Source organism: Oncorhynchus tshawytscha, linkage group LG21, assembly GCF_018296145.1.
Source record: "Oncorhynchus tshawytscha isolate Ot180627B linkage group LG21, Otsh_v2.0, whole genome shotgun sequence".
Taxonomy (NCBI): domain Eukaryota; kingdom Metazoa; phylum Chordata; class Actinopteri; order Salmoniformes; family Salmonidae; genus Oncorhynchus; species Oncorhynchus tshawytscha.
Window position 1 is genome coordinate 28,639,468 of NC_056449.1, and position 14,392 is coordinate 28,653,859.

Genomic DNA, 14,392 nt, shown 5'->3' on the forward strand with positions numbered 1-14,392 from the left:
GAAAGCTCTGCTGTTGGGACAGCTTCATGTAGGCCCTAACAGTTTGTGGGCCCCGTTTTGTCACTGTTATAGTGCAATTAATTTATTGCTTCGTGTTGTGTAGTGTAGTGGCTTTGCTGGCATTCATTAAAAACACATATAAACAGTGCAATTACGCAAAGATTATGTGGTGCATAATTCCCCCATAGGTCCATTTGAGTGGATTACGTAGAATGATGTCAAATTCAGATGTAAGAAAATGTTATACACTAATAAAACACTAGATGAACCAAGGAACCATAGCCATTACGACAGTTTCAATCCAATTCCAAGTATATAAAACAACATACAAACATAGCGCCGGTGAGATCCCCCCAGCGTCTCCTGAGAGGCGTGGGTGCGTTCGGTAGGTAGGGGCTAGAGTTGAAGTCACCGCTCCGTATCATAACAGCCGAGGACAAGCGGGCATCAGCAGCGCGCGAGAGAAAGAGCCGGAGGAGAGAGAAGACAGTGAGTGACTGCAGTTGCATGCTCTCTCTCGACGTTGGATGGATGTTGTTGTAAGAGCATCTGTAACTGGTAGGAAAGGAGTGGGGAAGCGGAGGTATACACTAACTCACCAAGGAAAGACCTATGCTTGGATTTTGCCTATTTTTTCTTCGCCAATGCAAAAGGAAATATGCAGCGAAGCTTCACCCTCCTGTACACCAGTTTTCTGGGGATGTGCTTGGGTTCAAGTTTTCCAAGTAACATCAATATAGGTAGGTGAAAAACATGCGTAAAATGAAGTCTGGCAAAAGGATTTTAATTGTTTATTTATTTAGGCTACAAATTTGTATGGACAAATATGCCTTTTCCGAAGCTTTAAAGTTGTATTCAACATATTTTGCTGATTAAACAGTCCAGATATATTTATCTGTTCTGTGTTTGCGTTTAGTTTGCAGAGAGTCGTTTTATAAATAACCGTTGATTCTGTATCTTTCACAGGGGGACTATTCCCAACCGAATCTCACGAATATGAGGTGTTTCGGTTCGCGCTCTCGCACCACCAGGATATCCCCAAACTGGTGCCGCAGGTGGATATGGTCAAGATGGGCAACAGCTTCTCCATGACATATGCCTGTAAGTCTTTTCTTTCCCCCACGGTTTCTGTTATCCTCATCCCACCCATCCTTCCCAGTTATTTCCTAGTTTGCTTCATATGTTATTTATGCATACGATCAATATGTTGTTGTCCTTCTGCTCAACGAGATCACTGGCCAACGCTTGTCCTGAAATTATTTTCCTTCTATTTAAATGAGTCTGTCATTGATAGTTGGAGATATCATATATGCAATTACAGCTGGTTTTTCGCTCACTGTAAAGAGGTTCCGAGAATGTGTGCTTTTGTGGATCCATCTGCTTCGCTTTCTCTCTCTTTCTCGTCAGAGGCGGTGTGCGTGCTTGTGTGAGCGAGAGAGAGACCTCAGTGCAATGAACAGATTTTTCTGACAATCTACCCATATCAGTAATATACATGTAGGCTACAAACATTAGAACCAGACGCAACAAAGTGGTTATATATTTAAAAAAATGTATTACGTTCTGACACCCTTCCCCCTACACAAGTCAACATGCGCTTCCTGCGCTTGAAATATTATCTGCCGTTAGCGCAGATCAACCAACCCCTCTTTCCCACCGGCATTCAGGAGAAACCTGTTACCACAAAGCGCTTTTCCTAATTAGCGACGGATTTGTATTCGCTTAGCTTCAACTGGCACCAGCTACTTTCATTAAAGTGTTAAGCGCGCGGCTCAGGTTCGCTTTCTCATTACAGTAACCTAGCCAACAACGCCATACCACTCAAATGGCTCCAACCGCCGTGACTCACTCAAGTTCATAAGGTTGTCTCTGTGCGTTTCAGAAACACGTCTAAATTAGGGTTCTAATTAATGGAACACTGTAGGAGAAATATTGCATCGGAGACCTTTCATTCGTTCACCCTTGGACATCATATTCTTTATGGATGAGGTCACTTACATGGGGGCGAGCGTGTAAGGTGACACTCAGACGTGTAAATCAAATCAAAATCAAATCAGATTTTATTAGTCACATACACCTGGTAAGAAGGAGGATTTATAGTTTATTGCGAAGCACCGCGGATCAATGGCTGTCACCGGTCAAGCAGTTAAGACGTTACTCTCTTGTAAGTACATCAACCAACGAATCGATCAGGTGTTGTCATCGCACAGCCTGTCTGCCCATTGGATGCCCAAATTAAATCATGTTTAACCTAATCGTGTTAGTATTAGTGTCACAGTCACCTTCCCTTATTAACAGATGCAGACAATGACGCGATTTTGTAACATGTTTTAAAGATCAAGGTGATCTGGGAGCCCAATCTATCCCCAGTCTGCTGAAAAGCAAGAAGAAAAACATAATAAAACGAAAAAATAACTTCATTTCTGCATTTACGTTTATTTTTGTGTGCCAGCCTGCACTTTTGAGATATTAAAAAACAAGGTGCCCTTGAGTTTTTAATATTTATCTTAAGTTGCTAAGTCTAAAGGTAGGCTATATCCCAGGTGTTCCATGTTGGACACCCTTAAAACGGGCATCAGGCCGAACAGCTGGGTGCTGAATGCAGATTAAACATACACAATAGATTCTCCTCCCTGACAACTCTCTCATTCCACACTAGTCTCCTCAGGACTGCTTGAAGTGCGACATTCAGTTTCACCGGCAGAGTTTTTGGACATTGATAACCGTGTTGTCTCTGTGTTTTGTTCCTACTAGGAGACAAGACTTGAATTTAAAGGCTGTTTTTATTCTGTTTCACATACTTGTCATGTTTTTCCTCAGATCTCAGATCTCTGATCTCTGCCTCTTAGAGATACAGTTCCCCTTTGAAAAGAAAAGGAAATCAGAAGAAAACAGTTGCTCATCATCATCAACAGTTTATATATTTTTAGTCACATATGATATCTAATGCAGTATTACTGTAACATATGATATCTAATGCAGTATTACTGTAACATATGATATCTAATGCAGTATTACTGTAACATATGATATCTAATGCAGTATTACTGTAACATATGATATCTAATGCAGTATTACTGTAACATATGATATCTAATGCAGTATTACTGTAACATATGATATCTAATGCAGTATTGCTGTAACATATGATATCTAATGCAGTATTACCGTAACATATGATATCTAATGCACACACACACACACACACACACACACACACACACACACACACACACACACACACACACACACACACACACACACACACACACACACACACACACATCTAATGCAATATGACTGTAACATATGATATCTAATGCAGTATTGCCGTAACATATGATATCTAATGCACACACACACACACACACACACACACACACACACACACACACACACACACACACACACACACACACACACACACACACACACACACACACACACACACACACACACACACACACACACTTGAAGACAATAGGGTCATCCAGTGTAGTGTACGAAGTAACAGAACATGTATCCATTGATTCCAGGAAGGTTGAAACCCAGCAGTGAAGAGGGGGATGCCTGGGCCTAGAGAGACAGTCCACTCCTCTTCTTCTGCTGCAGTGTGGTGGTGATGTGTATCGTCTCTCTGGGTTGCTCTGGGAGTAGACGTGTAGAGAAAGAGAGATGGTGTGTGTGTGGAGTTTAGGATGGAAAACAGAGAAACTGCTGTGGATTCTCCTCCACCACAGCTTACACTCTCCTTAGTCCTCCGTCTGTTTGCATGATCACTGCTTAGTGGAGGCACACACACACACGCACGCACGCACACACACACACACACACACACACACACACACACACACACACACACACACACACACACACACACACACACACACACACACACACACACACACACACACACACACACACACACACACACACTCATAGGACATGAAGGGTAAGAAACAACATGTGTATCAGGATAAAACTTGCCACGACAGGCCTGATGGAAACAGAACATGTTTCGGTAAACTTCTCAAATGTCGACAAAACAAAATACTGTAGACGAGGTGGGATCTTTTTGTGTCTGTAAAATAAATAATGCGAGAAATGTCGGTGGAAACACTGATAGAAATCACCATCATATCGAAGTAAACTTGGAGTCATGCGATGTCGTCGGGAAAGCATGCAGTTTATTAGGCTGCAGATGAAATATGTTCTGATGAACTTCACAGGGTGGTGAAAGTGCACAGTGATGAGCTTGATGCTTCTTTCTGATAAATATCAAGGGTTGTATTCTGGTGACATGATCATTGATGCTTGACTGCTGTTTGAATTCAAATAATCTCATTCTTTTGTCAATAATAATCTCATCATGTAGGCTATACGTGCACTCTATCCAGCAGCGCGCTGACACAGTACTGTATCATACCGGAGTGGGCACACTCCCTATATAATACCATTCTGTTGTGTGAAAACCATCAGTAGATTTGAAAATGCCATGGAAACCCATTTCACTTGTATTTTTTATTCAGTACATGTACATTTTACCACAAAATGTATTTTTATTTGCACTAGATCATCACACACAGCCTTTTATCTGCAGCAAATACATTTTATTGGAAACATATCTGTGGTGAGAAAATGCACATATAGTTTTAAGCAGATTTGAGAATATTCACATGACAATCTGTCAACAATTGGATGGAAACCTAACTTGTCTGAGTCTTTTAAAGGCCACTTGTATTTTTTTGTGCTAAACAACCCTTGAGCTGAGCTGGGTATTGGCAGCCGCTGTGATGACAACACATTCCCAGATTGTGGTGAGTGAGCAGTGATCTTGTGTGTGTGTGTGTGTGCTCTGCTCTATTGCTTCTCTCCATCCCTAATGTGAAGGGACAGATCAGATCCTTTTAGCTGCGACAGACAGGCTTTGATGTGACATGCATCATGTAGCCTATCGGTTAGAGAGTTTGTACAGTAACCCAAAGGTTGCTAGTTCTAATCCCTGAGCCACCTTGGTGAAAAATCTGTCAAAGTGCCCTTGAGCACTTAACCCTAATAGTTCCTGTATGTCACTCTGGATTAGAGTGTCTGCTAAGTGACTAACATGTAAATAACACAAACAGTGACTCTGGTTAGAGGTGATGTACATACGACAGAGAAGACAGTGACACCATTTCTCTCCGTGTCTTTGCTTCAAGAGGATGTAGAAAAGGTTAACATTAAAATACATTTTGGAATCTTGACTTTATGATGACCTACTTAGTGTGTGTATGAATGAAAGTGTATCCGTGTGTGTGTGTGTATTTGTTCATCTGTCGGTGTGTGTGTGCGTCTGGGTATGTCTGTGTGTGTGTGCTTGCTTGCATGCATGTGTGTGTGTGCATTTGTGCATCTGTATGTGTGTGTGTGTGTGTGTGTGTGTTTGTTTGTTTGCGTGTGTGTGTGTGAATAAGCCTGGGCAGTTATGGGCTATGACGGTTAAAGGCAGTTAGAGGCAGTGGCTGAATGGCTCCTTGTGCCTGTGGATGAATGGAGCTCCTCCGGATGAGGGAGGTACTCATCAGCGGGGCTGAGGCCTGTATGACTTGCACCCCAAATGGAACCCTATGCCCTATTTAGTGCATCACTTTTGACCAAGGCTCATAGGGCCTAGATAGGGAATAGGTTGCGATATGGGCAGCAGTCTATATGACCACCCACTTCCTCCAGTCCTCCCCCTGCCTCCCCCTACCCTCAACCCTCACCCCTCACCATCTGCATCCCCCCTCCTCAACACCTGCTGGGGGAGACAGAGTAGGGCACAAGGGAGTCTAACAGTTGGGTGTTGGGTGAACTAGTAAAGGTGAGAGTACACACAGAACAGAATAGATGGTGTAAAAGGAAAATGGCTGACGTTGAGGAAACTTTGATGTATTTCTCCTGTTGAGTCATCGACAGTGTGTGTGTGCGCGCCCTGTGTGTGTATGTTTGTTCATCTGTGTGTTATATGTGTGTGTGTGTGTTTGTGTGTGTAGCCTACATGTTCATAGGAAGATCAAGCCTGACTCTCTTTCTACATGTTTCCCTGGTTAAATATAACTGCAGTGGAATGGATACCTTGAGCCAAACAGAGAGTACTAGTCAGTCTTCCCCTTGGTTAGCGTTGACATAACCATAATCTGCTACTGACTGGCTTTAGAATAGGGACGGAGTGGAGGCATAAATAGCTGATTTCATGTCAAATCTCCTGCAGCCATTAAGTCATAACTCAAGTGTGGTGTTGAAATAATATGTTGGTGAGGTGTTGCTTTAATGTTGGTTATCTGGTGAAGAGATATTGTAAACAAAATATAATTTTACATTACAATTAAATACTTGTAATAAGAATTGCTAGCCATGTATGACAAAATAAACATGCACAATTGAACTACATTAATAAAATAACAATTCCTTCATAACTGTAATATATATTATGCTAAAAAGAAACCTGTTTTTTTTCGGGTATCTTTCTAAGTGACCACATAGAGATACAAAAATAAATAGTATTAGCAAAATGATTACCACAATTATCTATTCTAGTAATGTTATTTCTATGACTGACCAAACCAAGCAGTTCTAGCATCACAACATCTAATTGGAATCCATAGCTAACCAGATTCATGTTGTCACTATAATCTTCTGCAGCATTATTTCTCTTCTCTCTGAGGGCTTTTAAAGGAAGTGTGTGTGTGTGTGTATGTGTGTGTGTGTGTGTGTGTGTGTGTGTGTGTGTGTGTGTGTGTGTGTGTGTGTGTGTGTGTGTGTGTGTGTGTGTGTGTGTGTGTGTGTGTGTGTGTGTGTGTGTGTGTGTGTGTGCGTGCGTGCGTGCATGTGCATGCCCTAAGCCAGGTCTGATCAATGGACTGGGGCCACACAAAGACATCCAGATCAATAAGAGGATAGAAAAGAGCTTCCTCTCCAAATATCCTGGCCTAGAGGACCAATAGGAATTAGTACTACAGTATTATAGCCTGGTCTAGAGGACCAATAGGAACTAGTACTACAGTATTATAGCCTGGTCTAGAGGACCAATAGGAATTAGTACTACAGTATTATAGCCTGGCCTAGAAGACCAACAGGAATTAGTACTACAGTATTATAGCCTGGTCTAGAGGACCCATAGGAATTAGTACTACAGTATTATAGCCAACTCAATCATCAAGTTTGCGGACGACACAACAGTGGTAGGCTTGATTACCAACAACGACGAGACGGCCTACAGGGAGGAGGTGAGGGCCCTCGGAGTGTGGTGTCAGGAAAATAACCTCACACTCAACGCCAACAAAACTAAGGAGATGATTGTGGACTTCAGGAAACAGCAGAGGGAACACCCCCCCATCCACATCGATGGAACAGTAGTGGAGAGGGTAGCAAGTTTTAAGTTCCTCGGCATACACATCACAGACAAACTGAATTGGTCCACTCACACAGACAGCATCGTGAGGAAGGCGCAGCAGCGCCTCTTCAACCTCAGGAGGCTGAAGAAATTCGGCTTGTCACCAAAAGCACTCACAAACTTCTACAGATGCACAATCGAGAGCATCCTGGCGGGCTGTATCACCGCCTGGTATGGCAACTGCACCGCCCTCAACCGTAAGGCTCTCCAGAGGGTAGTGAGGTCTGCACAACGCATCACCAGGGGCAAACTACCTGCCCTCCAGGACACCTACACCACCCGATGCTACAGGAAGGCCATAAAGATCATCAAGGACATCAACCACCCGAGCCACTGCCTGTTCACCCCGCTGTCATCCAGAAGGCGAGGTCAGTACAGGTGCATCAAAGCCGGGACCGAGAGACTGAAAAACAGCTTCTATCTCAAGGCCATCAGACTGTTAAACAGCCACCACTAACATTGAGTGGCTACTGCCAACACACTGTCAATGACACTGACTCTACTCCAGCCACTTTAATCATGGGAATTGATGGGAAATGATGTAAATATATCACTAGCCACTTTAAACAATGCTACCTTATATAATGTTACTTACCCTACATTATTCATCTCATATGCATACGTAGATACTGTACTCTATATCATCGACTGCATCCTTATGTAATACATGTATCACTAGCCACTTTAACTATGCCACTTGGTTTACATACTCATCTCATATGTATATACTGTACTCGATATCATCTACTGTATCTTGCCTATGCTGCTCTGTACCATCACTCATTCATATATCCTTATGTACATATTCTTTATCCCCTTACACTGTGTATAAGACAGTAGTTTTTTTTTTGAATTGTTAGTTAGATTACTTGTTCGTTATTACTGCATTGTCGGAACTAGAAGCACAAGCATTTCGCTACACTCACATTAACATCTGCTAACCATGTGTATGTGACAAATAAAATTTGATTTGATTTGATTTGATTTAGCCTGGTCTAGAGGACCAATAGGAATTAGTACTACAGTATTAGTTACAAATTTAACTTGAATTAAATGAGTTGACTTTTCACATGGGATGATTTCACTGAACAATAAAAGAAAGACAATATTGAATGATCCTCAATGATCCATCGCATCTCCCAAAAACGTTTGCAACATACATCTGTAAAATGATAGTCTAGAAAGTAAAAGTTTGGTTGTCTTCTTCTCAGGCTTCCATGTTTTCTCCCTGGACCTCCTCAATGTCCACCTCTTGAACATCAGACTCTGAGGCCTCTTCTTCACTGTCACTTTCCAACCTTGTTAAGAATGGCTCGTTGTCAGGCTCAAAAAGCCTCAAATTTGCCCGGATGGCCACCAATTTTTCTACCCTTGAATTGGTCAGTCTGTTGCGTGCTTTGGTGTGTGTGTTCCCAAACAAGGACCAGTTGCGCTCTGAGGCGGCTGATGTTGGTGGGATTTGGAGGATGATGGAGGCAACAGGGTAAAGAGCCTCAGATCCACAAAGTCCCTTCCACCAGGTGGCTGATGAGATATGTAGGCACGACTGCCATATTGCATCTCCATCCCAAAGCCCTTGCTTGGAAGTGTACTTCACCAGACTACCAAGAACCTTGTCCTCATCCAGGCCAAGGTGGAGAGACACGGTAGTGATGACACCATAGGCCTTGTTGATCTCTGCACCAGACAGGATGCTCTTACCAGCATACTTGGGGTCCAACATGTACGCTGCGGCGTGTTTGGGCTTCAGGCAGAAGTCTTCACGCTTTTTGATGTATTTCAGAACTGCAGTTTCCTCTGCTTGGAGCAACAGTGAAGTGGGCAGGGCAGTATGGATTTCTTCTCTTACATCTGCAAGCAGAGTCTGAACATCAGACAGGATGGCAATCCTTCAATCCATGCAATGGCTACTGCTATAGGTTTCAGGAGTTTCAGGCTGCTTACCACTCTCTCCCAAAATACATCATCCAGGAGGATCCTCTTGATGGGGCTGTCCACATCGACAGTCTGTGATATGGTAATTTCTGTCAAACTGTCAAACTGTCAAACTTGATGACAACACCACCCCAACGGGTGTTGCTGGGCAGCTTCAATGTTGTGCTCTTATTCTTCTCACTTTGCTTGGTGAGGTAGATTGCTGCTATAACTTGATGACCCTTCACATACCTAACCATTTCCTTGGCTCTCTTGTAGAGTGTATCCATTTGTTTCAGTGCCATGATGTAATTGAGGAGCAGATTCAATGTGTGAGCAGCACAGCCAATGGGTGAGATGTGAGGGTAGGACTCCTCAACTTTAGACCAAGCAGCCTTCATGTTCGCAGCATTGTCTGTCACCAGTGCAAATTCCTTCTGTGGTCCAAGGTTAGTGATGACTGCCTTCAGCTCATCTGCGATGTAGAGACCGGTGTGTCTCTTATCCATTGTGTCTGTGCTCTTGTAGAATACTGGTTGAGGGGTGGAGATGATGTAGTTAATTATTCCTTGCCCACGAACATTCGACCACCCATCAGAGATTGCAATACACTCAGTCTGCTTTCACTTGAACTCTGCATCTAGCAAATGAGTAATTAAAGCATGTCTGGTTGGAGGGGTGAATGCTGGGAAAAGAACATTCATAAATCTCTTCCAATACACATTGCTTGTCAGCATCAGAGGTGAACCAGTTGCATACACAGCTCGAGCAAGACATTCATCAGCATTTTTCTGAAAACGTTCCTCCATTGAGTCAAAAAAACTTCTGATTCCAGGAGGACCATGAGCTATTTATTGCTATCAATAAGGTGCCTGATTCATAATTTTCACCTCGAATAGAAGTAGAGGGTCTTTTGTCAGAGGTTGCTTGTTGTGAGAGCTGAGGGAACTTTATGCACTTGGACAGATGATTCTGCATCTTTGTTGCATACTTCACATATGATTTGGCACAGCATTTGCAAATGTACACAGCTTTTCCTTCTACATTTTCCTGTAAAGATTAGAAAACAATAGTAAAAAAAAACAAATTCAATTCCATGTAAAGATAAATAGTTAAGTAATTAAACTAAACAACTCCTTTGTAAGATAAATGTTTTAAAATGAAACATGTATGGAAACAGGTGAATTAACACTCCTCATTTAGCATTCTCAAGCAAGCTAAAACCCACATGGTAGCAAAAACTAACTAGGCGAAATTGTTAACAAGTTAGAAACTATTTAAACACACTGTCACGCCCTGACCGTAGATTGCTTTGTATGTTTCTATTTTTAGTTTGGTCAGGGAGTGATATGGGTGGGTATTCTATGTTGTAGGTCTAGGTTTTCTGTTTCTATGTGTTTGGCCTGGTATGGTTCTCAATCAGAGGCAGCTGTCTATCGTTGTCTCTGATTGAGAGCCATACTTAGGTAGCCTGTTTTCCCATTTTGAGGTGTGGGTGATTATTTTCCGTTTCAGTGTTTGCACGGGACTGTTTCGGTTTTCATTTATTCTCTTGTTCTTTTGTATTCTGTATTCATTCCTGATTAAAAGGTATTATGGATATGTACCATGCTGCATTTTGGTCCTCCTCTCCTTCCACCAACGAAAATCGTTACACACACTTTGCTTTAGGTTACTGTTTACTAGTTATTGTAATCTAAACTTTCCAGAAAGCATGTAGTCCTTGGCTCACAGTGTAGTAGTGTGGGCTCAATAGCATTTCATTAGTGTGCAAGATCTTGAGAATCAGCTGTAAATGTGATGGAAGAACGCACTGTGCATGCAGAGGGTTGCAATCCATTGAATTGGGGAGAGTTTAACCAAAATATGCCACAAGACCTAGAATTTCCTTGTGTGTATCCCACAAAAAGGTTCACTGTCATAAGCTAACTTTTTTTGATCAATTTAAGCGAAATTCCCCAAATTCTCGGGCTTAACTTCCCATGGAAAAATGACTGAAATTGACCGGAAAGTTTCTAACCCTTTGCAACCCCAATTATTACCGTGGTATATGGGTATTATCATAGATGCCTGGGCCTAGAGAGACAGTCCACTCCTCTTCTTCTGCTGCAGTGTGGTGGTGATGTGTATCGTCTCTCTGGGTTGCTCTGGGAGTAGACGTGTAGAGAAAGAGAGATGGTGTGTGTGTGGAGTTTAGGATGGAAAACAGAGAAACTGCTGTGGATTCTCCTCCACCACAGCTTACACTCTGCTTCGTCCTCCGTCTGTTTGCATGATCACTGCTTAGTGGAGGCACACACACACAGAGACACAGACACAGACACAGACACAGACACAGACACAGACACAGACACAGACACAGACACAGACACACACACACACACACACACACACACAGACACAGACACAGACACAGACACACACAGACACAGACACAGACACACACACAGACACACAGACACACAGACACACAGACACACAGACACAGACACAGACACAGACACAGACACAGACACAGACACACACACACACACACACACACACACACACACACACACACACACACACACACACACACACACACACACACACACACACACACACACACACACACACACACACACACACACACACACACACACACACACACACACACACACACACACACACACACACACAGAGACACAGACACAGACACACACAGGCACAATTACTGGAGACGGCACTTCATCAGATGCATTTAATGTATTATTCATTGCAGCTCATCCAAAGCCATCACTCCACGGAGTTAGAGGCATAAATATGTATTAATAACCAAGTGGAAGGAATAAGAGGGCGGGAGCTTTTGTGTTTAAAAATACTCTTCCCGGGAACAGAGGGGGATTCACAATGGGGAACTAGTCCCTACACACCACCTCCACCACCACCAGCACCACAACCACCCCCACAGGGCTAGAACCGTGCCCAAGAATGGTGTATCTCAACTGGGCTGTGGGATTGAGGTGAGAGGGGCTGAGGCTGGAGCTTAATGGCTCGATTCAATCCGTAGTGCAGATGATCAACGTTATAGCGTGATTGACATTCACGGAGACTGCACTCACGGTAAATCCTGCATATGTAGCCGATGTGAGTAAGACCTTTAAACAGGTTAATATTCACAAATCTGCAGGGCCAGATGGATTACCAGGCTGTGTACTCAGAGCATGTGCTGACCAGCTGGTGTCTTCACTGACATTTTCAACATCTCCCTGTCCGAGTCTGTAATACCAACATGTTTCAAGCAGACCACCATAGTCCCTGTGCCCAAGGACACTTAGGTAACCTGCCTAAATGACTACTGACCCATGGCACTTGTAGCCATGAAGTGCTTTGAAAGGCTAGTCATGGCTCACATCAACACCATCATCCCAGACACCCTGGTTCTACTCCAATTCGCATACCGCCCCAACAGATCCACAGATGACACAATCGCTATTGCACTCCACGCTGCCATCTCCTACCTGAACAAGAGGAACACCTATTTGAGAATGCCTGTCATTGGCTACAGCTGAGTGTTCAACACCATAGTACCCTCCAAGCTCATCACTACGCTAAAGATCCTGGGACTGAACACCTCCCTTTGCAACTGGATCCTGGACTTCCTGACAGTCTGACCCCATGTGGTGATGGTAGGCAACAACACATCCACCATGCTGACCCTCAACATGGGGACCCTCAGGTGTGCATGCTTAGTCCCTCCTGTACTCCCTGTTCACCCACAATAGACTCCAACACCATGTAACTTAACAAAATGTGGAAAAAGGGAAGGGGTCTGAATACTTTCCGAATGCACTGTAGCTACCTGGACTACCTGCATTGACCCTTTTTACACTAACTTTTTTGGACTCATCACATACACTACTGCTATTGTTTATTATCTATCTTGTTGCCTAGTCACTTTATTCCTAGTTATTGTACATATCTACCTCAATTACCTCGTTCCCTGCACATTGACTCTGTACTGGGACAGTGTGTATACAGCCAAGTTATCATTACTCATTGTGTAATTATTATTACTTTTATTATTACATGTTATTACTTTTTTAAATTATTTCTCTATTTTCTCTCTATCTTTGCATTGTTGGGAAATCCAGGTATGTAGATTTTTTTCTGACCTCAAAAGTGGTCTCCTGATGTGGTTCAAGCATTGTTGTGGACTTAAAACATCAAATGTAATTGTTTTTCAGTGAAAAAGGCATGCTTATTTAAGATGGTGAGGAAGGCATTTAAAAAAAATAACCAGGCATCCTCTACTGACGGGATGAGGTCAATGTCCTTCCAGGATACCCCGGCCAGGTTGATTAGAAAGGCCTGCTCGCTGAAGTGTTTCAGGGAGCATTTGACAGTGATGAGTGGAGGTCGTTTGACCGCTGACCTTGTAGGTTCATTGATAATTTGTGTGAGATTGAGGGCATCAAGCTTAGATTGTAGGATGGCTGGGGTGTTAAGCATGTTCCAGTTTAGGTCGCCTAGCAGCACGAGCTCTGAAGATAGATGGGGTGCAATCAGTTCACAAGGGCCCTATATAACAGATTTAAGCATGTGGCTGGTGTGAATCAGACTGTGTTGTCAATTCAAAGCAGGGGTGTTAATGCAAACACATTTTATCGCACTCTTCTGCCAAGGTACGGAGCATTGCAATTTGAGTATTGTCCTGCCGTTAAAATATTGTCTTTCCGTCAAAAACTTCCGTCAAACACACGCACACGCATATGCACACACACAAAATCATACACACACGCACAATCACACACACACACTGTATCAGGTATGTGAGTCATATCCCATTTTGTGTAACTAATTCTCTCGCCCAGCCACTCTGCTGAAGCCTGTTACATATGCTACCCTGTGTTGTGTCTCACCCAGCCACTCTGCTGAAGCCTGTTACATATGCTACCCTGTGTTGTGTCTCACCCAGCCACTCTGCTGAAGCCTGTTACCTAAGCTACCCTGTGTTGTGTCTCACCCAGCCACTCTGCTGAAGCCTGTTACATATGCTACCCTGTGTTGTGTCTCACCCAGCCA

At 43.2% G+C, this 14,392-nt stretch overlaps 1 protein-coding gene across 6 annotated transcripts in view; it reads left to right on the plus strand.

Moving 5' to 3' along the window:
• The first annotated feature begins 406 nt into the window (after positions 1-406).
• The window catches only part of LOC112236032 (glutamate receptor 1-like), a 137,207-nt gene continuing 123,221 nt past the window's right edge, over positions 407-14,392 (plus strand). For all 6 annotated transcript variants that reach the window (XR_006079579.1, XM_042303302.1, XM_042303303.1 and 3 more), the window contains exons 1-2: positions 407-740; positions 967-1,101. Coding sequence is in view for 5 of the 6 variants with exons in the window: in XM_042303302.1 (XP_042159236.1) it covers positions 659-740; positions 967-1,101 (217 nt within the window). In the remaining variant the exon portion in view is untranslated. The remainder of the gene's footprint in view (positions 741-966; positions 1,102-14,392) is intronic.